Source organism: Lytechinus variegatus, chromosome 11, assembly GCF_018143015.1.
Source record: "Lytechinus variegatus isolate NC3 chromosome 11, Lvar_3.0, whole genome shotgun sequence".
Taxonomy (NCBI): Eukaryota; Metazoa; Echinodermata; class Echinoidea; order Temnopleuroida; family Toxopneustidae; genus Lytechinus; species Lytechinus variegatus.
This window is the reverse complement of record NC_054750.1, coordinates 34,726,417-34,753,289: the sequence shown is the minus strand read 5'-3', so window position 1 is coordinate 34,753,289 and position 26,873 is coordinate 34,726,417. Positions and strand designations below refer to the sequence as shown.

Genomic DNA, 26,873 nt, shown 5'->3' with positions numbered 1-26,873 from the left:
ATTACATAGCACCTGAGTGCGCTTTCAGAAAGCGACCTTTCTCCCCAAACACTGACGTCTACTCCTTGGGAAGACTTGCCGCCTTCGTTGGACAGGAGATTCCCGGTCTGAAAGAACTTGGAAACTATGGCTTTTATATCTACTCTTGTCATCCAGACAAGAGGCCAACGCTGCAGGAGTTCAGCAAGCACGTCACAATCTTAAGGCAGATTGGAACCGATGATAGCGATTCTGATGAAGATCATGGTTGAGAGACGTAGGACTAACTGAATGCCTGTGGATGGTATGGTTTCGAGACAAAAATCATAGTTGAGAGACCACGGGCTGGTCGGATTCCCGTGGATACCATGGCTGTGAAACGAAGATCATGGTTGAGAGACCTGGGGCTATCTGGAGACGGATGGATGCCAAGGTTTTGAGACAAGAATCATAGTACAGAGACCTGGGGCTAGCTGGATGCCCATTGATGCCAAGGTTGTGAGACAAGGATCATGGTTGATAGACCTGGGGCTAGCTGGATGACCGTCGATGGCAGGAGACAAAGATCATTCTTGAGAGAACTGGAGCTAGCTGGATGCTCGTAGTTGGCAGGAGACAAAGATCATTGTTAAGAGCTGGAGCTAGCTGGATGCTCGTAGATGGCAAGGTTATGAGACAACGATCATAGTTCAGAGACCTAGGGCTAGCTGGATCCCCATTGATACCAAGGTTGTCAAAGGTCAGGATTGAGAGATCTGGGGCTAGCTTAATTCTGTAAGTAGGAGGGATATAAACCTATTTGGGAACCGTAGGGTCTATGGTATACTGTTAAGATCACTGACAGATGGACAATACCAGCTCATTTTTATACTAAGAAAGGTAAGAAGGCTGGTTAGAAGGCTAAGAAATATATATAAAATAGTTTGAAAGTTCTGACTTTCTGCAAATCAAACCATGAAATGTGCATTCAAGGTTCTCATTTTATTTTAGGTTTTGTTAACCTATTTTATATCACTTCTTCAACAAAAGGAACATATGGAAATATATGATTTTTTGGAAACGATTAACCCTGTGTCGCAGATAACTTGTAGAAAATGTATTAAACAATAATACCTGGATAATGTTGCAAAAGATTACAAAAATGTGATAATTCATATTTTGGCATTTTAAACAGTGACATCTATAGTTATCAGAAATCAAGCCCAGTTTCAATGTTAACCTCAATATTTATATCGTGTTCGATGCCATCAATAAGTCCTCATATCTCCAATAATAGATACCTTCTAAATAATACCCTTAACTACAGCATTACAAGACGAAGATGGGATCTCTCTAAAAGCCATAAAAGCCATTAATATAACACACCAGTGATATAATTGATTTTAAATTGCTTTCACATGTCATTCTCAATCTTATTGTTATTCCATGCGGATTTTGGTTCTTGTTATTTTTAATCTTATTCTTATTCAATTATTATCTTGTAAAGATGCAAAAAGAAATTTCAGAGAGGGAAAAGCATAGCTCCAGCATTCTGAACATTGTCTGCAGTGCTCGATTTGCGAGAAAAGTGACGAGGAAACCAAGTGACTCAATGACTAACTTGACATGGAAGATGGCAACTTTAGACCAATCTAATACTGCAGGTGAATAATTGTTATGGTAGGATTAAGGCTTAAAAAGAAAAAAAAAACTTTTGTCACATGCGTTATGCTAGTGCATTCAAGATGTACTATATTCAATACATTGGTCAAATATGTTTAGTTTAATTAAGGTTTTGTTATCATTCATGATTACGTATCTTTTTTTCAGGAACTTGATGAACAAACAAGCACAGATATGTTGAATAATGAATTGGTTGACCTGGTGATGAGCTGCAATCATTGGAATTAGGGACCTGGGCCTACATAGAGAATCGGTGCACGTGGGACTATGTTTGATATTCCTTTGCTAGAAAGGCCGCTATTAGACGGTTTGAGAGAGGTAATTATCTATACATATTTTCTATGTGAGACAAGACATGAATTTTATGTCTGTCATTAATGTGTATGATGACTTGAATAATAAGGGATCGAATTAATGGAAATTCATGATAGAGAGTTGTATTCAAATGATTGAAATACATGTGGGTCGTAATAGAGTAATTTTGTATTTATACATTTTGCAGGCTGATATGTTGAGCAGAGGAGACAAGATAATATGTCAGGAGAGGCTTCATTTTATTGTGAAATAGAGGCAGCAAATCCACACTGCTGAGAAATGAACTCAATCAAAGTCTTAAGAAGTACCTCTGCGTTCAACACATGAACATTGCCTCATGGATAACGGAGACGGACTACAACCGCAACCTTTTGTCTTCCAGGTAATTAGCTTTATTGTAAAATTGTATGAAGGCATGAGAGTTCCCCTGATTTTCTGTCTATTCTTAGGTTGTAATGTTGTGATGTTGTCTTTTTTTTTTTTTTGGGGGGGGGGGTCTTCCCTCCAAGAACCAAACTGGTTGATCAGATATAAGGAACCAAAATTAGGCAGGTGTCAACTGATGGGACATAATATTTTGACGACAGTTTATTCTGAAAAATCATTTTCATGAAGATAATATAAAAAGAGAAATCGGTTTCCTTTAATTATCAGGTAATTTCTTTTCTCAATTTACCTCTAGAGTGGGTCTATACCTGGAAACAGAAAATGAGAAATTTTGGTGGTCCGTTGTAAAGTGCCTCAAGCATGTCAAGCGTATGTCGGAAAAAGTTCTAAGCATTTCGAAACACAAACTGATAGGAAAGCTGGGATGAAAGCTGACAAATTAACAAACGATTGTGTGTTAGAGAGCGCTTAGAACCTTGGATCGGAAACCGATGGGCTGTAAAGAAATCGTCAGGAAGAGTCTATTGCAGATGGAAACAGAAACTGATGGAAGAAACCGGGTTGAAAAGCTAAAGAATTACCTCAAGCTTATGTCCTGTAGGCTTCAAGAAATTTAAAGCTCAAACTGTTAGGGGAGACAGGGGTATAGATTGCAAGGTTACATTCATGAAAAGCGCCACGCCATTGGAAACTGAAACTTATCGCAAAGGCAAAGGTGAAGGCTGCAACTTGCCTTCATGATTGTTTAGAAAAGTCTTTGCACTTGGAAACAGAAACCAAAGGAACTACAGGGTGGCGCTTCGAACTGTAGGGGATGGGATTATCAGATATGATAATGGACTGCAGATTTCCTAAAGAGTATCAATTCTGAAACGGGTCTACATCCTTTGTAATTGAAATCGATGGAAGAAACGTGAATGAAAACTGGCAATTACCAAAAGAGTATGTCTGGGATAGCTCTGCGTACTTGGAAATGTACACTGATTGGAAAGGCGGGGGTGAACCTAAGAAAGACTTCGTTTGGCAGAGCTCTGCCAGCTTGGAAATAGAACTCGATGGAAGAGCAGAAATTAAAGCTGGCAAATTATCTCCAGAGTATGTCTGGTAAAACTTTGCGTACTTGGAATCACAGACTGGTTGGAAAAGCAGGGATGATAACTTCAGAAAGATACCTCAGGAGGAGCTCTGCTTACTTGGAAAGAGATATCGATTAGATAGAGGAATGAATGCTGGCAAATTATCTGAAGAGATTGCAAGAGCTCTGCCTACTTAAAAAGAGAAATGAATGAAAGAGACAGAAATGAAAGCTGGAAAATTACCAGATGGAATGCTCTGCAAACTAGGAAACACAAACAGATTGGAAAGGCAAGGGTGAACTTAGAAAGACTTTGTGTGGAAGAGCTCTTCCTATACTTGGAAATATAAATCGATGGGAAACAGGAATGAAAACCGGAAAATTACAAGAAGCGAATGTTTGGAAGAGCTCTGCCTACCTGGAAATGGAAATCGATGGAAAAGACAGAAGTGAAAGCTAGAACATTACTAGCTCTGCGTAAAAGGAAACACAATTTGATTTAAAAGACAGGGGGAACATAAAAAAGACTAAGTCTAGACATGGTGGAATAGCTCTGCCAACTTGGAAATAGAAATCGATTAGAGGGAGAAATGAAAGTTGGCCAATTATCTGAAGATTATGTCTGGGAAAGGATTGCCTACTTAGAACTATTAATCGATGGAAAAGACAGAAATGAATGCTGGAAAATTACCTGAAGATCATGTCTGGGAGAGCTCGCTCTTCGTTCTAGGAAACACAAACTGATTGGAAAGGCAGGGGTGAACTCAAGAAAGACTTTGTTTTGAAGACCTCTACCTATACTTGGAAATAGAAATTGATGGGAAAGTGAGAAATGGAAGCTGGCAAATTATCTCAAGAGTATGTCAGGAAGAGCTCTGCTTACATGGAAATAGAAATCGATGGAAGAGACAGAAAAGGAAGCTGGCAAATTACCTGAAGATAATATCTGGGGAAACTCTGCAAAATTGAAATCCCAAACTGATTGGAAAGGCAGAGGTGATACCTTAAGACAATGTACTGGAAGAGCTCTACTTACTTGGACAAAGATATCGATTAGAGAGAGAAATGAATGTTGGAAAATTACATGAATAGTATGAATAGTATGTATGTGAAAGCTCTGCGTACTCGGAATCACAATTGGAAAAGCATAGGTGAACCTAACGAAGGCTGTCTGGAAGTGCTGTGCATACTAGTCATGCTTGTACTTGGAAACAGAAATCGATGAAGAGACAGGAATGAAAGCTGGTAAATTACCTGAAGAGAATGTCTGGGAAAGCTCTGCGTACTTCGAATCACAATTCGAGTGGAAAAGCAGGGATGAACTTTAAAAGACTGTCTCGAAGAGCTCTGCCTACTTGGAAATAGAAACATACAGGAGAGATAGACATGACAACCTGAAAATGTATGCATCGAAGAGATATAATTACTTTGGAATAGAAGGAAAGAGTCTTCTAGGTATGTCGAGTGCTAAAGATACACTTATTAAAACTTCTAAATCTACCCCCTGTTGATAAAATAAGCTTTCGTGTAAAATAGAGTGAAATTTTCTCCTAACAGTTTTATTCTTAACCAACTTGATGAATTGGTTAAAAGTTGAGATTGCACTACAGTGCGTATCAAAAAAAAGTTTACACTTTGAAAAAACCCTGTAAAATTACACATTTGTAATATCCTGAAAATTTTTACACATTTTAACATTGGTACAGATCCATTTAAGCAAATGACGATATAACTGTCGAAAAATATTTCCGCTTGAATGAGCACCACTTACTTTTGAAAAGTTAGTGAAAAATGATTTGCGCAGAACTTTGAAATAGTTATGCGAATAAAAGTAGACCTTAATCATGAAGAACATGTTGAATTTAGCTAGTAAAATTGATTTGAAGATATCTTTTACCATTTTCTACTTGTTTCCTTGCCCAAAACACTTTGAAGATTGCATTTCGCCCCATCCCACTCCCCCACACACTGAGGCCATCGTGGCGATATTTGCTTTACACTAAGCTGTGATTTACATAAAATGGCTTAGGCTTGATTTTCATTTTGTTAATCATTGTCAAGCTTAAGAAAAGTGTGGAGAAACAAGTATTAAATGAAAAATGAAATGTAAACCCACTTTAAATGATAAAAACTTAGTGAAAAAATGCTGGAGATGTCTGAAAAAACTTTTGTTCAGATTCAGTTATGTCCTCAGATCCAGCTGGCGCAAAAAGGGTAAAGGTTATGCGTACTAAAGAGTTGAAATTTCAATTTGGGTGGCAAAATTGTTACAAAATGCTTGAATGTATCCGTTTTATTTCAATTGACTAAAAGTGCAAGGGAAATGTATGAGAAATGTTTTGCAGGGTAGGTTTGATTTCGCCCTTTCCCCTTGACACAGCGTGAAAACATGCATTTCTGCGCAAACAGATTTCTGCGAGCTTTACAAAAATGGACAGTACTCACTCAAGTGTAACGTTCTGTCAAAACTTTTACTTTCATTGGATAGATGAGACCCAACCCCAAGATTATATATGAAAAAATTACCCACATGTTGTATATTTTTTAATTCCCAGGGCTTTTTCAAAGTGTAAACTTTTTTTGATACGCACTGTAGAGTGACCTTGATGGCTTTCATGTACGTTAAACCACAGTCTCGAATCGTGGTCATCATGTTATACTTAATATTCAATATTTCAGTTAGAGAAGTACAGGCATATACAGTCTGAAATTCATGAGGATCGTTTCCAAGATAAAGATGACGTAAGATCTGATAGTCATGACAAATAGCTAGCTTCAAAACAGCTCTGTCTTTGACACCATGTAGCACGAATGATAGTTAAAACAGACTTTTTATGTTTGACTGAAAAATTGATCTATAATGATTTCTCGTGATACATTTCTTTCTTTCGTGACCGCTCTCAGTTGGCAGTCGTCTTTGAGTCTTATCAATCATACTCCTTTTCTTTTCTCATCAATAGGTTATGCAAATAGGATGTCTGTTAGCTGAATGAAGTTAATATGGGCTAAGTGACAAGGAGGTATTCATTGGATATCAACCAGGAGAGAATGTATGATATATGCTCTTCGCACGAGATTACACTCTTATAGGAGGTAAATATTCTATTAAAATGCTCTATTAAAATTATATGAAACAGATCATTACTATTTAAAGAGGAACAAATAGAAACAGGGAGAGGGTTGTAGGTTTCTCAGATAATGTATTTGTTTTTTTTTATCTTCAATATTGTTTATTTATTAATACTTAATATTAGTACCGCCATGATAAAAAACAGCCGATAAAGGGCGTTGAAAGTTTGAAATGTAAAGAAATAATGTTATTTTGCTCGCAAGAATAATTTTTAGCGTTTCATGAATATTCCAACTCATATCAAATTATCTGGATTGTAATCTAATAGACTTAACATGAAATGGCAAGCATAAATCCCTATCGGAATCTATTCTCCATAATATCATTATTGCTCTTTCCTTTTTATATTTCATTTAGGAGCACTCTGTTTGCAAGTGTAAACCTGAATGTCATTTCAGGATACTGCCTCTCCTGGCCAATCTGGTAATCATCCGGGTATCAAGACTGCATTCCACATATCGGCCATGGAATGGAAACTGTTTTTCATCACTTCAGCCAGACCGCAAAGTTGACCTAGGTGAAGCCTTCATTGAATCAACTAAGGATTCTACAACTGGTTTCAGGATTAAAATGTTGGTTAATTATTGAAAAGACTAGGTGACGGCCACATAAGGTTGGCCTTCGAATTGGCACTAAACTTTCTGAAACGATGTTCAACGGTTGATTTCTCAATTCTAGTGACAGGATCGAGAGAGAGCATATATTATGATCAGTAAGCTGTCATGTGGAAAAGAATCCATGCTGCAGTGACATTGAGACGCGTGTGACTGCCAACCACTGCCGCATCATGTAACACGTCAAGATGGCATAAGAGAAAGAATACAAGCCCTGCCAATGTTTGATTGGGCCGATGTAGCCTCCCAATCAATTTGAAAAAGGTAAACGATTCCTAACTTCAGCATCTCCATGATCAGGAAGGGAATCAGGAATTAAAGAGCAAACGCGATATTATTATCTTATCATGCTGGAGAATTCTAAATAAAAGGGGATGGTAGCACAAAAACGATGGTGTTATCTTTCTTTTTGTTATTCAATTGAATTTACTTCTTATTTCAGTGAGCAAAACAAGGAATGGCAAATGGGGGTAATAATCATAGTTAACGCAAGGGGGTGAATGTAAATAAAGATAAGTGGTGATAAAGAGAACAGATAAAAACATTAATATAGAACGAGAGGAAGAGAAGGGGAGATAGAGAGAGAGAAGGAATAAACAAATTAACTTGGATTTGGGCCACTAGGTGTACAAGGAATTAACCATTATTGCATTGTTCGATATTAAAATATAGATATCAAACGACTATTCAAAGGGGTAAAATATTATAGGAAATATCACAACTAAATTGTGCAAATCTGTTGAAATAATTAGAGAACGAAAAATATAAATAAAAAAATAAAGATTAAAAAAGAGAAAGAATAAGAATAAATTAAAAAGATCTAAGTGGAAAGAAGGATCCATACAGCAATAAAAAAGCGACTTGGAAGAGAGACTGGCATTACAAGGTTATACGAGAGTTTTTACCCTTTTGTCCAAAGAAATGACTTATCTAACGTAGATATTAAATTATCGGATGAAATAAGGGACAATTATCGTACAGGCCACGGATAAGCGGGTTGTGAAAATAAAAGGGAGAAAAGGGTAACAGGAAAAGAAACACAGAGAAGGGGTGGGGCTTAAAGTCATTTTACAACAAAACAACGCTTTTAAAATAGTTCTTTACTACCAACAAATTTATTCAATTTGATATCAGAATTTCGCTTCACATTTAATGACCCTTATTCTGAAGGCAGATTTAATTTAATCACTGGTCTAAAGTAATTTTTCTATCGATAGCCATTTGTGACAGTTATCTCTAACAGAACAAATTCAATTTGTAATTTTGATACACAAGTCATTCTTAGCTGACTATGAATACTTACTGACCTAGTCCGTTTCTTAATCAGAACATCAGATAAAAGCCGATTAAAGAAAACATATTATAAGAAGGCCTAAATGCAATTTTGATGTTTTTGGCTTCATAATATTAATACACAGTTAAACCATAGGCTAATTTAAATCGGACTTTAGTATACTGGCCAAAATTTTCTGACGGTACACTCTAAAGCTGATGTGGAAGAACTTACAGACTGGCGTTACTGAAAAAAAAACAGACAGATAGAATTTTATTGATGAGTGGAATACAATATAATCATCTTAATTTATAGGCCATGTTTACAATATATTGTTGGAAGTATTATGTTTGGTTATAAACACTTTTATGCATCTCCAGTGAAAAAAAATTAATGGATGGGAAATTGAGCCAACTAAACAAGATTCAAATTATGTACATTCATTGAAAAAAGGATGAAAACGGGACATCAATAAATCACTCTTTATCATAATCTTAATTCTAGTAATCATGAATACATGATACATATTTTGAAAGGAAAGGAAAACGTGAAGTATGGTTTCCTTATTACTACATCAAAATATAATAAAATACCTACTTATATATTACTTATTATGATTATTTGAACGTTTCCAAAGATACCCATTGTACTCTAAATGTTTTCATTACAATACACAACTAATTCACACATAAATGGAAAAGATATATGTAATAAATACATATGTAATTTGAGTTCGGGATAAAACTTTCATTATATGTGCTTACATTTCTACTTTAATTTCAATATCACATTTCATGGTAATTTAGTCTGGAAAAGCGAGTAAGGATTAAGAATTCTTCATGCGTAACGTATACAAAATCTTTTCAACATGATTGATGTTTACTTCGGCTGCTCATATTGTATAAACAAAGAGTCGCAAGCCAATAATCAACAAATGGATTCGAGAATTGTCTCTATAAAACAGGTTGCCGAGTAAATATATTCGCATTGAACAATGCTTTTATGAAAAAAAAGAAGCGGAAAACCTTATAATACCCAAGGATAAATATCGATAGATATGAAAATTTTTATACACAATGCATGTATTATGTAATTAGGAATTATTATCTACCACCTTTAAAATATTCGTAGCATATAATCAAAATAGTTAATAAGGAAAATCTATCAGTCTTGAAATTAAGATGCATGCATAATGACATCTTACTGGTACTATGAAAGTACTCCACATATCAATTATCCAACGCGCTTTTAAAAGTAATGCTTGAATTATGAAATAGATATGAATATAAAAAAACGTTCATCCATAATATGCAAGAACTGTTATGCAAGTGATTCCTAAGAATATTCCATTCACTAGTGCAAACCGCGCCCACTTTGTATTCTCGTATGCAGCAGTTTTCAATTCTATTTCTGGCTCCTTCTCTTCTCGTACGTCACTTTCCATGTCGACATGGTCGTTCTGTGATCCTCCGTTACCATGGATACAACAAATTATATTTATGATCCTCCACACCAAACCTGTTCGAGCGCGGTACCCTGTATGGATTACAGAATGGGAAGGGTCGGGTGTTAACTGGGTATTCTATCTCAATCTTCGATGTAACTGAGAAAAGCGATGAAAACTTCAAAGTAACACTATTCTTATCCAAAACGTGTATTAGTATGATTTGTAGTCCTTCTTTGGACTCAGAACTCTTCAGATCCCAGAGACTGATTCAATGAAATTAATGTAGTACAACAGTTGAATCTAAATGTATCCCTAGCATATCTGCAAAAGATGAAAGATAGAGTTTTGTGCTGCATTTCGTCACCATCCTATTTTTTTTTCTTGTTTTCACTATCATAATATTAAATATGCTACTTCATTTATCACCATAATAATCATCATCCTTCCTCTTCTTCATCATCTTCTTTTTTCTTCTTCGTCCTCATCATCATCTTCTTTTGATGATTATAATGGCCTGGATGATGGCAATGATCATGATTCCCATCTAATAATTTGCAATGCATATTTGCTTTTATTTTCCTCCTTTCTGAGTTAGTAAAAACAGCATAATATATTTCATTGGATACTACATTCATGGTAGAAATGACTTCATTACTTATTTCAGCTTGTTTCCTTATTTCCTCTTGGATCTTCTCCTTTTCTTCGTCTTTCTCGCCCATAGGTTCCCGAGGAAGATTCGATAATCGTGTCCACCATGTCAAACGAACCAGCTGAAAAAATTAAACATGTTAGCAGTGAGTTGCCTTCATGACCAGAACCGGCAGGAAAACACTTTGAGATGAATAGTTATTGTAACCAGAAGAGAATAATTATTGTAACTAGAAGAGAATAATTATTGTAACTAGAAGAGACTAATTATTGTAACTAGAAGACTTATTGCAGCTAACCCTTTTCTTGACAAAAATACAGGAGTCGTATTGGCATATAATTTTTAACAGTATCAACGTGAAAAGAGTGAGATGGCAAATCTATATTTTACTCTAATAATGCCGCCACAATGTCCTGCCAAACGTGACTGATAAATGAGTAAATGGGACTGATGATTTAATATGAAGAATCTGCTGGATAGGTAAGAATGTCAGAAACGAACCTTCTAGAAGCCTTACCTTTTGCGGCGGTTGTGGCTTGGTCAAGAGGCTGATGACAATGATAAGTATGAGTGAGAAGACGTAGAGAAAAGCTGCAAAATGAAGAAAGTGGAACTGACTGATAAACCTTGGTCTTCTATCTTCTTGACCGCACGACGGTACACCAAAGACAAAATCCAAGATGGCGCGAGTGAAACCAATGACGAATCCGCACAAGAGACCCCAAAACGCTCCCTATAACATCAATAACATCATAATAATGAACAACATTATGTTTGATCGGGAGTGATTCTGTGGATTCCTGCTTAGAAAATTCTTCATGCATCCTTGTTAAGTAACTCCCGCATTTGTCTTACCCAGTTGAAACTATTATTACATTATTATATTTTACATTTATCTATCAGGTAAAGTTGTATTTATGGAGAATTATATCTCAGTCAAGACAAAGCTACCATTCATATACAGCTGCATGTCCTAATTTCTTCAGGCAGATCGAGTGTTGCAATTGACACACCATTGAGAACCCTGATTAATCCAACGGCGATGTGTGGCCTCTGAATTGGAAACCACGTTGATGTGCTTACTATTTTTCTCAAGTTATAAAAAAATGTTCAACCCAAACTTGCAATTCCTTAAAATGGATAAAAAGAAAATTCTGAGGCCACAGTCCAGAAAACGTAACCGACTGCAAACCGATCGACGGTGCGCCATTCGGATTAACGTAATAGATATGATCAGAATAGGTGTCGATTCTTCGGTGTGCCTGTGACATGTAACACGACAAGCTCCTGCGACAACTGTTCCGGGCTTAGGGTTGCAATAAGGTTTTATGTAAGGTTTAGGGTAGGGTAGTGTTTAACCCAGAGTTGAAGTTGGTCATTTGATTAGTGTGTAGAATTTAGAGCAGAGCAATTGTCGCCGGAGAAAATGTCATGGAACCGAATAACAATTTTCCTACCGTTTCATTGACCCTTTTCCACAAGACCGCAGTAGTGAAGACGGCTAGAACGGCTGGAGCGAGGTAGGCGTTCACTGCCTGTATGTAGGTGAATAGTTCTCCTGTACCATAGGCCTGGAGGATGGGTATCCATAGAACTCCTACAACCACCATTACAACTGTTGCTAACCTGTATAATGGGGAACCATACTGAAATCAGTTGAAGTACCGGTAAGTATCCATTTGGGTATAATAGTCGTCTATGATTAATTAGGAATTAAGTCGTCCAGTGTCGTCTTTGTAATGTAAGTACGTGTTTTACTCCCAACTCCGGCCTGGTCAGAAGTCCGTTCCTAGCTATTAAGGTGCTTACGAATATGAAACTTTGTTATTATGTCAGATACCATGGTATTTCTTGTAATATAATCCAGCCTTGTTTATATTTTACTTGGGAGAATATGTAAAAAAATATACATATTTACAAGGATTTACATATAATTTTTACAAGAAAGATATGACTTGTATATTATATATATTTTGAACTTCAACAAGAACGATATGATTTGTATATTATATATAGATATATATTGGTTTTTTTTTGCATTAATATGTCTTATTTATTGAAGGAAACCTTCGAAAACAAGCTTTGCTTTCCAGAATGTTCCTATTTCATTTCATAATGTTATAATTATACTTTGCTTGACTTTGTAACTTTGTTAAAATTTTTGGAATGAATAAATTCGTTATCAATCAATCAATCAATCAATCAGAACTCTCAGCTAATCACAATTATCGTTCCTATGGAATGTACCACTACGGGAATACAACAATCATTAATTACATCAAGTAATCGCACATAAGAAGGTTTGTTATTGGTCGGATTCATATCGGAATCATATATGTAATGACCTTCATCTGATAAAGATGTACATGTATTCCGAAGTCCCCTCTTCTTCTGCCTGAAAGTTCTAAGTCCCCCAATTAAGCTTAAAAGATCAAGATGCATCCGATTTTTCATTTGCTTTTCATGGTAGGTAGGGGTCTCAGCTTAGGACTTCTTTGATTAGGCTCTAGTTACATATCCAATCAGCATCATGAATATCTAAAATGTGTAAAACCTATTAAATTACTTTCCAATGATGACAAGTTCCAGTTCTGTGGATGCTGGTCTGAATTTTGACCAGATGTCGATAACGAACATCGAGCTGGATGCGTTGAAGATTGAGGTCAATGAACTAACCATAGCAGCCAACATACTTGCCAACATCAGTCCTCTCAGACCTTTAAGAGAGGGAAGGTGAGAACGACACGATCTAAATGTCCATCTTATTTCGAATGTAGGGGCCTGAAATGGCTGTTTCAGACTTAGTTGAGTAAGTCTAGGGCATACTTCAGGTACCTGAACCTATATTCGTAAAGTATTTTTATGTTGACTAATTTGTAGGCACCATTTTTTATTTGAAAAGAGCACAGTAAATGTTTTACGAATGAGATGTGCCCAGTTCGTTTAAAATAATCTTTTAAAATTATACACAGCAAAAACTGTGGTGTTAACCGGTGTACATAGAGGACCATACCAGTTATTTTACACCGTTGTTAAATTGGTGGTGTTAGTTTTACACCTATAGGTGTTATTACAACACATTTTGTTGTTATATTTACACTGTTTGGTGTTATGTTTAATCTCTAGGGTGTAATTTTAACACCTCAGGGTGTGGTTCTCTATTAACACCAATTGGTGTCAGTTTTAACACCGTAGTTTTTACAGAGTAGTCTGCACCTTTAGATCAACTACTATTTGTATGCACTCATTTTCTAAATGTTATCATGCAATTCGGAATTCAACTTTGCAAAACTTTACAATTGATAACAAATCGTTCAGTCGGAATTGATTATTGTGCAACAGTGGAGTACCTAGGATTTTGCACAGGGGGGGGGGAGCAAAACCGCCCGCCAAAAAATGTGACAAGCAACCCCCCGCCCCCCAAAAAAAGGTCTTCGATCACAAATATTGAAGGATTTTGTACTAGAAAAAAAATTGACAAGCCCCCCCAAAAAAAAAAAATTAAAAAAGGGGTTCAAGCTCGTCAGGGGGCGTCCTTGCATGGGTTGTGGCTCGTCGGGGGGGGGGGGGCAGAGTGCCCCCGTCGTAGGTACGCTAGTGTTGTGCAACCAGACATTCAAGTTGGAATAGTTTATAGTCTTATATCAAATGCTAATAAATCGCCGATGAGAGTCAGTGTAAAGAAATGAATGAATATGAAAATGAATATATGTCTTCAGTTACCTGTTGGCATGAGTTGAACCACAAGTCTGGGATAGGCGATATCTGAACACCCCGCAGGGTTACCGCAAACCTCTTGACAGACACTTGGATCCACACAGGCTATTTCGTCTGAAAGAATAAGAACAGCACATAAAATAAAAAAAAACATATACCACGTGTAATATCGTGTTCAGATTTTAATGGGAATGTTCAATACGTGTGTTGGGAATCAATCGTATAGAGACATTGATATCTCTTATCTCATTCCTTGTAATTGTTAATGTTACAGTTTTGATTAATGATAGAAGGATGATAGATTGATAATTTACAATCTATGCTAAATGATAATCAACACAATGGTATGGAGCATGGATGAATCGATACAGATTAATTGAATATGATTACAAGAAACAAAATCTTGAAAGATAATTACCAGGCCACAAGCTTCAGCTAACCATATCATTGATGATCACAAGAAATATCAGTGAGATCTTGAAAGATATTACCTTGTCACAAACTCCTGCTAATCATAGCGGGATGATCAAGAAACATGAGTAAGATCTGAAAGGATACTTAGGCTACAAGATTCGGCTAATCATACCGGAGATGATCACAAGAGACATTGTTAAGATCCTGAAAGATATTTACCGGGCCACAAGCTTCGGCTAATCATACCAGGAATGATCATAAGAAACATAGGTAAGATCTTGAAGTAGCCAGTCATTATACAAGCTCCCTTGGCATGGGTGACGTTTCTTGCAGCCAACGTACGTTGTACAATCACCTTTAATCAATACCAATAACAAACCACAAATAACAGTTAAAAGGGCGGTTCGGAAGGATACATCTTTTCAGCTATTTCGAAGACAAAGTTTAGCATGCATACTTCTTATGTTCATATCGAAATAAATTCAAATTAACAACAGAGACCTCGATAGCTTCAATACTACTCAAGAGCATCAAGTTTCATAATTGCATTTCTTCACAATGACAAAATTGTTTATATAGCTTCGTCGTTCTGGGCATTGATTTAGCTCTTTATCATCTAATTTCATTCCTACAGTTTTGAAAAAAAACACCTACGATGAAACACTAAAAAACTGCGTTGGTTTAAAGATCAGGATAAAACAGACTTTATTTTGAAAAAGCAAACTTTATATTGGACTACACCAGTTCATGTTAAAGCAAGTCAGTTTGAGCATTAACTATTTATTTTTTACTTTTACCCAAATCGAGTGTAGGCTCACTGATGTAGTAGGTCCATGTTTCTTCTGATTGTATCAAAATATCAATAATACACCATGGACCAACTACTCTGTCAGAGTAGTTGGTCCATGATTACATCAACACACATATGACATGTATGACGAATGATATCAAATGACATAAAGCGAAATGTCTTACCTGACTGGTACACCAGAAGTAACAGCCTAGGACCAATGCCCCAAAGATGGCACCAGGCCAAGGCAATCCTGAATCATTGGCAGGACGAAAGATATGCCAAGTCTTCTCCGTTGGTACTCCACAGCTCGTGTTATCCAGAGCAGACCCAGTGGTATTAGGAATGGCTGACATGTAATCTTCACGAAGAACATCTATGGACCAATCTATCTTGGACAGAGCTATTACAAGGGATGATTGAAATATTACCATCATTAGTTGGTATGGGGGACACCGGAGGAATAATGATTGAAAAATAACATTGTATCTGGTCACCAAAATCAATTGAGAAAATGTTTGATTAAACCCCAAATTGAATTGAATTGGAAAGGCTTAATTGATATTCAACTTCGCAGCCAAGAGTAAGAATTGTGTACAATTTACAGGTTTGCATTCATAGTGTACAAAACTGATTGAAAACATCAAATAAGAAATAACAGTACATTGCAAGTCAATATAGGGTGTGAACATGCATGGCAAATGTACAGTAAAACGTAGCAACTAAAAAGAGGTCACTAGTGGAAGGATGCATTTTCTTAAGCATCCTATTTTAAAACGAAAAAGTAAAAAGACTAAATCAGGTACATTATTAGGGAATACAGGTGATAGAATCTTGCATAGTAGAATGACTCCCATTGAAATAACCGTTCTCTGGAATGAGGGATAGAAGACAGGAGAGAAATTTTATTTACAATGATTATTCATGAAAAAAGGAAATTGCTGGAGATAATAAATTGACACATCCAGCTGAAGATCGAGAGTGAGATTCTGCAAGAGGATGTCAATTTGGAGTAGATGGGGCTGCGAGGGTTGCGAGGTAACAACTCCTTTTCGTCTCAGATTCGATCTTTCCCTTGAAAGGATGGCTTGCATGGACATTAAGCCAGTTCGTAGTTCCACTCTGCGCATGATCAGAGGAAGGTCATTTGTACTAATGTAACATGGTGGTTTAAAATCTAATGAGATAAGTACCATCTTTGATGACTTGATTATTCATATATTCTTTTGAATTGTCTTTTTCATTTATATCCACAACAAAATAATGTGTCCACAAACGACTGGTATATCACAGTTTGCTGAGTACATTGTAAAACATGCTAGAATATGCATTCAAAGTAGGAATGCACCAAATACCTTCATTAAGTGTTCATTGGTGTGCTATTATAGTCACCTGGTCTATTCAATTTCTTCAACCTCCTATGTAAGGCATCCTTACATAATATCTTGCTTTGAAATCTGCCTATCTCAATGACAGAAATGAAAAGTCATTTGACCAAAATTGTCCGTGAAGTAACTACAAACTGGTCTAGCACGTTACGTACGTAACGTAATATTAAGGGTGTCAAAAACACTAAAATTATGATAAAGGGAACATGGGGTGACTTTAGCAACGAGTAGGACGCTTATGAATGTAGCCATCATCTGCCTTACCGATGAACATCAGAACGAATGCACCGATCATCATGATGACGGCCTGGATGGCATCGGTGTATATTACAGCTTTGAGTCCTCCTGCTACGGTATACACTGCTGTCATTAGAAGAAGAACAATGATTGATGTATATAGATCCCATCCGAGGGACTGCTGGATCACCAAGGAAGAAGCGTACATCTCACTCTAAATGATAGGAATGGAAACAAGAGTGAATAATAATAATAATGATAATAATAATAACAATAATAGCGGCATACTTACCCAGGGTAGCCACTTCAGTTCTGAAAACTGTTATCCCAGCGGGCCCTGTTATTAGACGATGAAGACGATGATAGAAGCATTTACATAACAAATACAGTCCATTGTAATGATGAATAAATCTAATTCGTTTTGAAACTATTTCGAATGTATTCAATACTGCTGAACGAGTCCATTAGAAGTCGAGGTATCAATTTTATTTACAAAAACGCCACAATGACTGAATGGGTGTGTAGATCATACGCTCTCGATGCCTGGAATGATTTTTGTAGTAAAGTTTGGAGTGTACATATTGATTTTATTTGTAAGGCATTTGTAGAAGTTAGCGCATACCACCAGACGATATTGGAAAAACCACATTGGTTTAAACATGGAGTTAGCTCTGTGGTTTATACCCCCATCTCACTAGATGGCGATTCCGCTGCGATCGTCAAAAATCGACAAAGCGTGGTATATCGTAGCTTGAACGTGGCTTGATCTTTTCAATCTTCTCCGTCGTACCTTGATCTTTTCTGAAGCGGCAAGGATCGCCACCATCTTCCTGGTCGCCACAAAATTTTGAACATGTTCAAAACTTACGTAGCGAGATCGCGGAGGTGCTAAAGCGCATCATAATCGAGTCAAGAGCGTATTACAAACGACATATTCGTAGCTGTAACGAAGCTCCAACGCACAAAGCGTAGTAGAAGCGCATTAAAAGCGGCACCGATCGCCCGTGTTTTTCAGGCCCCAAGACAATTCTGCTACGCTGCTTCCGTTTACGAGGCGACTGCCTTGCGCTCGACACGCTTCACACCGTTTCCACCACGACGCTTTCCCTTTGGGTGGCATGTGGCACACGTTCTCAGCCCGCTGCAGGCATTCGCGTTGCGCTTTTGCTGCGCCGCTGATGACTGGCCAGCGATTGAGCAGCGACCGTCTGCGCTGCTATGAAACAACGTGCCGATGGTAGCGGATTATCACATTTTCAACAGATTACGAGGCGACACCACGACGTTTTCAAATATACTTCCAAGAAAAAGGACCAAAATGGGAAGCTGCCCACTATGTTATGCCGGCGGTCCAACAAGAGGAAGCGAACAAGAGGTTATGGTGGTGGTAGAGGAGGAAGAGGAGGAGGAGGAGGTGTAGTAGGAGGATGAAAATCTAACTGCAGAGCCAGCTTGAAAGATAGAAAAAAAGACGCTCGCATGTCTTGATGACGAAATGGGTTACCTCCGCAAAAATATATAAATTGAATATGTTTTAAAAATAGAATGAATTTTAACTACAGTGACAGTAAACAATATTAAAATTTTAATGATTCGATCACTGATGTATTGATTGGGAAAGCACACTTTATGGGGATTCTGGCATTGTGCCCCCCCCCCCCCACTTATGAGTGCTCTCACATCAGTAGACTACTTCCTGAAAGCAAATTTGAAAGGAATTTACCTAACAATTTTGAGTGACAAACTTTTGTGGAAAAATGAACAAAATATAAAACATTTTTATGCTCTTTTTATGAATTTCTGGATGCATCCCTCATATTAACTATTAGGCTCATCGACATCTTTTGAGTGAAATTTTAATATATATTGTATATTATGACTTAAGTGACAGCCAGGATCGGACCCAGTATCTTTTTGGCCTCCTCCTTCTACTGTCCTCGTATCAGGTCCTCGTATTCAACTTCTAACTGAAGTTGTTGTATAATGTTAAGATGTATAAGTCCAACCAAATTCTGGACATCCATCTTGGTCGGAGGTTGGCAATCGACTGAAAAATGTCTCATGTGCCGCGATCAATATGCCGATTGCTTGAAATCGTTTCAAGAGCCCATCATGAATGTAACACAATCGTTCCATTCGTAGCACCACCGTACCGAGGTCCTAATTAGCGTATGGGCCTCGTTGTACGGTCGCTTTGATCGCAGAAGCAGCGCATCACATCTGCCTCAAATCGTGGCAAGAGAGTGGCAGCGTCGTACTACCAGCGTATTACCATCGCCTTCAGCGCAGGTCCGTCGCAGTGAAGTTGTAGTGCAATCGGCTCGCAGGCTAAAAATAGAATTCGAGGACGATTCTGCTACGCTTTGCGGGATTTAGACAGATCGCCATGGTCGCCATGGTCGCCATGATCGCCATCCTAGTGAGATGGGGGCCTAAAAGAATGTCCACAAATATCTGTGAGGACTTACCGCAAGCATAATGACGGCGACCAAGATGAGGTTAATTATTGCTATGGAAATTTGAAGACGGTTCCCGCCAAAACGCAACTTAAGATACTCAGGGACTGTCGTTACCTAAAAGGCAATGATAAAAGTATAAAAACAATACGCTATTCTAAAAAATGAAAAGATCATTTTAAAAACAGCTACTGCTTCTACCAAAACTACCACCATGCACCACCGCCACCACCACTATAACGGTTTTGAAGGGGGGGGGGGTTGACCGTGAAAACAGTCACAATCAGATGGTAAGTTTTTAGCTTTAGCAAATCCGTAGCCGGGGGGGGGGGAGGGTCGGAGGTTAATTTTCCAAAGCAAGATAAATGGGGGGAACAGGTCCTCGGTATGAAATACCCAAACAATGTTGGCTTATGCCCTTTTTTTTTTGGGGGGGGGGGGCTGTCATTTTCTTCTGACACAAAGGCCCAACACTTTTATTGATTTCCCGTTTTTTTCCTTTCTTTTTGCTTGTCAGTTTTAAGAGAATGGTATCCCCTGGCTACCGGGCAGTTTAGTACAGAGGTTTATTGGGACAAAATGTGGGGGGGGGGGGGCGGCGGGCTAAAGCCCTCCATCTGGTTCCGTGGCCCCTGACTACTGTCACTACTACTACTTCTACTGCTATTAGCACTACGTTCATCCATAAAGTTAAATGCGATGATGGATGGAGATAAGAACAAATTATTAATTACATGTATTAATAACATATTCATTCAAAAGGTTATCAATGCACTTATTTCCAATCCATACTTTATTGTTCGAAATAGACTTCAGAAATGAAAAACTCCTTTTGTTTGGCTCGTTGGTCCGGCAGCCGCTGTGCAGCGCCAGATCGACGAGGCTCTATCTATCGTTGAACGACAAACAGGGTAGCAGCAACTCCAATCTTTTAACGTCTTTTGGTCTGACTCGGCTGGGGTTTGAACTCCCAACCTCCCTGTTGACGGTTGTGAGACGGACGCCCTATACCTGTACATAATATTAAGATACAACCAACTTACTCCAGAAGCAAAGTAGACAGGAATGAAGAAGAATCCCAACAGAAGCAAACAGTTAAGAGCCTAATTAGCAAAAAAAAAAAAACAGGACTTATCATTATTATCACGTGAGAAATATAAATTCCTGTCCCGTCTTTCTTTCTGTCTTTATTTTGAAAACTACTAATTCGCCGTACTTTTTTATCCTTATTCCCTTTCTTCTTGATCTTCTCGTTCTTCTTTTTTTCTTCTTCTCTTTCTTCTCATATTTTTTTTCTTCTTTTCGCCCATTTTCTTTATATCCCTGTTCCCTTCTTTTTCTTTCTTTCTTTCTTTACATTCTTATGTGTCGATACTTCTATAATTCTCACAATTTATTAACTAAGCATGAAACAAATATTCACAGAGTAATTGAAGGACTGACTAAGTGTTTGGAGATACCTGAAATTCATATATTGCCACTCCATAGCCACCAACGGAAGCCGCTCCTGCTATTCCGATAAAAGACCTGCTACCAATATTCGTCATCCACAATGATAGACCAACCTTAAGAAGATAGGATTCAAGAGGTGGTTACCGGGATCATTCAAAGACATTTCAAATTTTTTTTTATTAATTTATTTGTTTGTTTGTTAATAAATTCACTCTTATTTTTTCTATTTTTGTTTATTTTTTAAATTGTTTATTTATTGATATATTTATCGATTTTCAAAATACGTATTTATCAATTCATTCAGTTATTTAGGCCTATTTGATTATTCATTCATCAACAATATTTCTGTAAGATGCCCAATCAACAGTTTCAATGAATTCAGAAGAATAACTGATCTTGAAATGATCGCATTTTAGGTCCATCGAGAAAAATAATTTAACTGCGAGGTAATAGCAATAATAGGACCCAGTAATCATTCCCTTGTTTATATTGATACAAAATTTTAGAAAGGATACCCCCTGACTGCCCCCAACTATTTAGATTACCGCAGTGGCGTAACAGGCGGAGGGGGGGGGGGAGCTGCCCCCTCCCTTTGGCAGATGTCACCGGGAAAATAAAAAAAACGGGAAAAGGAGAAAAGGGAAGAGAGAAAGGGAAAGAAAGAAAAAAAGGAAAGGGAAAGGCAAGGAAAGAAAGGGAAAGGAAGAACATAAATAGGGAAAATGGAAGGAAAGCGTGGAAAGGAAGGAAAGAAGAACGCGTGAGGAAGTACAAATATCCTGAAATACTAATACATTAGCATGATTAGCAAGAGAAAGGAATCAAAAGATATGACTCAATGGAACGGGAAAGAATGGCGGCTAAATGGGGAAGGGGCGATTCCACACAAGAACTTCAAAAATATCATAAATTTCAACATGCTTTCAATAAGTCATAAGTAGTGTAATATTTTACTATGATACCTAAATTTTATGAAAATTATGAGTTTTAACCAAAAGTGAAGACAGATTTAGTTTTTTGGGGGAGAACAATGGAATTTTAAATTTTCAATAATTTTGCTCATTGAATAGTCAAGTACAAATTCCACCTGAAACAATTATTTGCAAAGCAAGAGAAGATTGAAAATATTGCAGGTCAATAGAATAATATATCATTGATGGTTCCAAATAATATCTACAACATTTTCATGATCCATAATAGGGGCAGCCCTGATTTTTCCGAACCTATTTTTGGCAATGTCCCGTACGACACATGACAATGCAAAAGTTTTTCCTACAATTTTATTTTTGATGATGCAATTTCATAAAATGAGTTTCTCTTTGTTTGACCCATGGGTGATCGATTTATCCCATAAGGATCTAATTACTGCCCTTCATTTTTCAATTATTGTCCTATTAAAAAATGTCCCGTACGACACACGCTGTGTCGTACGGGACATGTCCCGTACGACACATGTTCTATGGAGATATACAAAGTTCTTTTTTCAGTTCACTTTATGTTAAATCAATTAAATGAATTTAAATATGCCTACTGTTTATGGTTTCTGAATCCAAATCCTGCAATTAGATGCATTATTATATTGTGTGTCGTACGGGACATGTCCCGTACGACACACAATGTAATAATGCAATCCATATGGTTTCATGAAATGCAGATGGGTTTGAAAAAGTAGAACCGCATTTCTTTAGACAAAAAAAAATTGTGACCAAAAAAAGGGAAAAAAGTGACAGTTGTGACATATATCATGTAGATATACATTTTATATAAAAAATCATAACATCATGATCATTTTAGCCCCATAATTTACACAAAGTTTCATTCATTTATTGTTTAAATAGTGTTTGGAAATCATCAATTAGTTCCCTAAAATATAACTTCACACAAAACCTGAAGTTTTTCAGCTCGTAAAAATGCTGTGAACACTTGTACATTTCCCATCATGAAAAAAATTATAACATATTGCTCCCAATTGTATATATTGAGGTTACTTAATTGTATTGTCCTGAATGACTGCTTATTAAAAGATTATTCATAAATAAGCAAGAATTTAGGGGCAATGCTCCTTCTGATTGATAAAAAGTTCATGTTTATTTATTCAGGCTGCCCAGTACAACACGCAGTGCCTGTACAACACACAAGTGTCCCGTACGACACACAAGTGTCCCGTACGACACACAAGTGTCCTGTACGACACACAATTGTCCCGTACGACACATTATTTTGTTTATGATATATTGACAGAAATATTCACCTAATAGCGGTTTCTAACCTAATGAATGTCTTAGTTTGATGGGATTATCATTATCATCAGCCAAATAATGTGATTGAAGAAGTCAAAGTGACATAAAGTAAGAAAGTTTGGCTTCAATTTAGAGATGTCCCGTACGACACATTTTGAATGTCCCGTACGCCACAATGTTCTCGAAAATTATAATTTGCTTTATTTATTCATGAATGTTTATTTTGCTTTCTTTTGTAAATGTGTTTGTTCTTGGGTAATTGAGTGTCAATTTGAGTTCAGTTTCTATGAAATTTATCTGCCCAACTCACAGACTTTTGAGTACAAACTTGAGGTTTCTAAAAAAGCCACTTTTTCTGCGTCCGTACGACACATTACTATTTTTAATCTGTATTATACAGGATGTGAATTCAAGTCATGTTAAGTCTTGGTTTTTCTTACACTCTGGTAGTAGTTGATGACCACCTATAGTTACTGGAATATTTTTTGTTTTTTCTTGTCAAAAACTGTCAAATGTTCTCTAAATGTCCCGTACGACACGTATCCAAGGTAGAACCAATTAAGCTTAATTGGAAAATCAGAGTATAGAGAAAAGGGACGAGAAAAAAATAGAAGAATTTGATAACACGACCGGGTTGCCGAGGATTGTCAAATATAAAGAACGGGAAGAAAGGTGGAGGGCGTATATTGTAAGTTTGCTAATTTTATGCAACAAAAAATCCCGGCCCTTAGTCAAAGTAGCGTTAGCCAAGGCCTAGTTATATCCCACGATATATGTATATGTCCTAACCTAAGTAAAGCTTTGCGCTGGCTAGACTTACCGTAAAAAGCCTGTTTATTTTGGCCAACTTTCCAAAGCTGCTATAAAATAAAGCAGAATTCAATTTCAAAATCATTTTTAAAAGCCAAATTTTTCTGGCTCGCTTCGCCCGCTGCCTCAAAATATTTCGAATATTTTCAGCAACTGCGTTGAAATTACAATGTGTTGTGCATATACCCGCAATTTGATTAAAACAGTGGCAATCATTGAAAATATCTCGAGGTTCCGGGGGCTCCGCCCCAGACCAGTGGCGGCACGAAGGGGGAGGCACGGGGGGAAGGGCCATTTCGCCCCAATTAGTTGGCACCACCCCTGAAATTTTGAAAAATAAAAAAAATGTATAGTAAATGTTTTCATACGGATCCAAAACAGCTTTATTTTTTTGTCACTAACATAAATCTTTCAGGTCATTATGTAAGATTCAAAATGTCGCCTGCGCTATACACGCTCGCAGAAGCTGTTTACTGAGGTAAGGAAATTATCTGTTCAAATGGGCTTAAAAATCCAATGTTCAAATCAATATGCAAGTCACTGCACCTCCGTGTGAACCCTAATCATATCATGTAAAGTATCACTTTAACGAGAATTAAATGATCTATCTATTGATATTAATTACATTTTGATATTTACTAAAACCGAGGAGGAATTATCGATCAAAGTCAGATTTCCAAACTTTTTTTGATGAGTTTATATATCATATTATATTACATAAGACATGTAAGAATTTTTTTCATAACTTAATGAAACATAATTTACTTGGGACCTATGTGTTCACTGGTGCTCGCAGTGTCTATTTAATGAGATAAATAATTATGTTCTTAAAGTGACTGCAACCTTTTAACAACCGCGTAGCCAGGATTTCATTTTGGAGGGGGCAGTAAATGCACGCGAAGCGTGCCAACACTTAAAGAGCGCGCGAAGCGCGCTCCCTAGGGGGTGGGTGCAGGGAGGGGGTTTCCCCCTCCCGCGCGAAGCGCGAAGCTTTTGGTGTTTCATAAATTAAAATGAAAAGGAGCCGTGTCTCTTGTCTCTAGTGCCTATTTCAGCTCCAATTCAGTTGACTCATTGTGATTTTGAACATTGTTTTCATGAACCTTAATTTGTTTTCAAAAAGTGATTGTGAACGCACAAAAAAGGAATACATTGGAGGAAATTAAAATAATAATACCCTCGCGCGAAGCGCGGAAGCTAAAGCGTTTTATCAGTTTTTTGCCATGAAAAGGGTCCCGACTAAAGGGTCTTCTCAAAGATATATTGAATACTTCCCTTGGAAAGATCAGATTTGATTACAAACAATTTAGCGACAGTGCATATCTTTAACTCGCAAAACAGAGGAGAAGAAGTGTATATATGCCGGGAGAAAGATATTCAGCCCCGCGCAGAGCAATGAAACTGTGAAATTTCAAAGGGTGGACGTTTCATCAAAATAATGCAGATACGTCTAATACCACCATCGGCTCTCATTAAAATGATTTTCTAAGATTATTGAACTTCTTTATGAGGAAATAGTGCGCAGAAAGTTGAAACTTCTGTGATTTATTGAAATTAAATAAAAAAAAGAGGATTCCTAATTTCTTTGACTTATCCTGAAGTGCTTCATTTTGAATAATAAAGAAACTTAAGTGTCATTCAACACTTCAAACTGAGGGCGCAAAACAGGGCAGGAGATGAATGTGAAGGGAAATGACATGAAGTTTAATAGAATTTGATAAAAAAAAAATATATTGTACTTCTTTATTTAATACGACGCGAATTTTAGGAACCTGTTTGCCCCAGAATTATGGTTGTTTGGTAATGAGCTGAAAAGCAGGAGAAGTTGACTTTATGGAGGTGGAAATTGATATAAAATTTTACCCGCCCGGAGCCGACCCGACCAGAAGTTGCGCGATCAATTAAAAAAAAGATACCTTCATATACTTTGGCGTAGCCTTACTCTAATTCCATGCCCTAATGGATACATTTGAACTTTAACCGGTAAGAAACACATATACCTGAGGTGGAAAAACAGGGTTAGAGAAAGGGTGGGGGAAACAATGGAGAATTGCAATATTGTCATTTAACTGCGCACAGCGCGGAAGAAAAATTCATATATAAATTTAGAGCAAGAGTGATGGAGTTTCTCTTTTAAGAAAAAAAAAGAATAAAAAGAAAAAAAAAACACAAAGCTACCTTTCTCCCCTTTCCTCCCTTCCCTTTTTCTTTTCTCCTCTCTTTTTTCCCTTCTTTTTTTTTGGGACGTTTTTTTTTTTTGGGGGGGGGGCGACCGCCCCCACCGCCCCCCTGGCTACGCGCCTGCCTTTTAAGGCATGAATATAAAAGTCAACAGTCCAGTCTGTTCTTACGTTTGAAATGGTGGATAGGTGAGATAATGTCTGCTCTTCATGAATTCCGACAAAAAACAGTCCTTAAAATGTCTCTTTTTATTGTCTGAACATAAAAAATGTTCTGCTTGCGCTTCGCGCTCACATAATTTGTTATTGAAATATATATATACATATACGTATATATATTTCTTTTTTTTCAAGGAAACATAACTTATAACTTTTTTACTACTTGGCCATTTTCTGTGATTAGGGTATCAAATGAAAGAGCAGATATTGAACTTTTTAGGCATGTGATTTTCTTTTTGAAATTCAGATACCCCCGTCAAATGAGTTATTAGTATCCTTTCTTCAAATTGTTTTTTGTTCACTCATGCGTGAATGAGGAATAAAAGGGGAGATTCTAAGCTTTACATTGGTAGGTCATTTGTCTATTGTATTTGTGATTAAGTTATGATAAATCATCGCTTAATCTCGGTTTCGTTTTTTCTGGGACGCACTGTATTAT

The 26,873-nt window shown here is 37.1% G+C and overlaps 1 protein-coding gene and 2 long non-coding RNA genes across 4 annotated transcripts in view; 2 read left to right on the top strand and 1 right to left on the bottom strand.

Annotated features, from left to right (window-relative positions):
• Positions 1-1,536: 1,536 nt before the first annotated feature.
• On the top strand, positions 1,537-2,332 carry LOC121423988. Its single transcript, XR_005971328.1, has 3 exons — positions 1,537-1,622; positions 1,789-1,959; positions 2,144-2,332. It is a non-coding gene; the product is annotated as an uncharacterized LOC121423988 (long non-coding RNA).
• Positions 2,333-4,541: 2,209 nt separating this feature from the next.
• Positions 4,542-7,534, top strand: LOC121423419. Its single transcript, XR_005971280.1, has 3 exons — positions 4,542-4,873; positions 6,379-6,511; positions 6,906-7,534. It is a non-coding gene; the product is annotated as an uncharacterized LOC121423419 (long non-coding RNA).
• A 733-nt stretch (positions 7,535-8,267) lies between these two features.
• LOC121423861 (sodium/glucose cotransporter 4-like) overlaps positions 8,268-26,873 on the bottom strand; it is a 33,171-nt gene continuing 14,565 nt past the window's right edge. Inside the window, exons 3-14 of one of the 2 annotated variants that reach the window (XM_041619372.1) lie at positions 20,994-21,098; positions 20,577-20,636; positions 19,546-19,650; positions 17,105-17,291; positions 15,638-15,855; positions 14,882-15,017; positions 14,255-14,362; positions 13,098-13,248; positions 11,989-12,157; positions 11,049-11,264; positions 10,538-10,652; positions 8,268-9,971 (exon numbers count right to left, since the gene is read on the bottom strand). In XM_041619372.1, coding sequence (XP_041475306.1) covers positions 9,733-9,971; positions 10,538-10,652; positions 11,049-11,264; positions 11,989-12,157; positions 13,098-13,248; positions 14,255-14,362; positions 14,882-15,017; positions 15,638-15,855; positions 17,105-17,291; positions 19,546-19,650; positions 20,577-20,636; positions 20,994-21,098 — 1,809 coding nt within the window. In that variant the 3' untranslated portion in view covers positions 8,268-9,732. The remainder of the gene's footprint in view (positions 9,972-10,537; positions 10,653-11,048; positions 11,265-11,988; positions 12,158-13,097; positions 13,249-14,254; positions 14,363-14,881; positions 15,018-15,637; positions 15,856-17,104; positions 17,292-19,545; positions 19,651-20,576; positions 20,637-20,993; positions 21,099-26,873) is intronic. The other variant, XM_041619374.1, reaches the window with a different exon arrangement.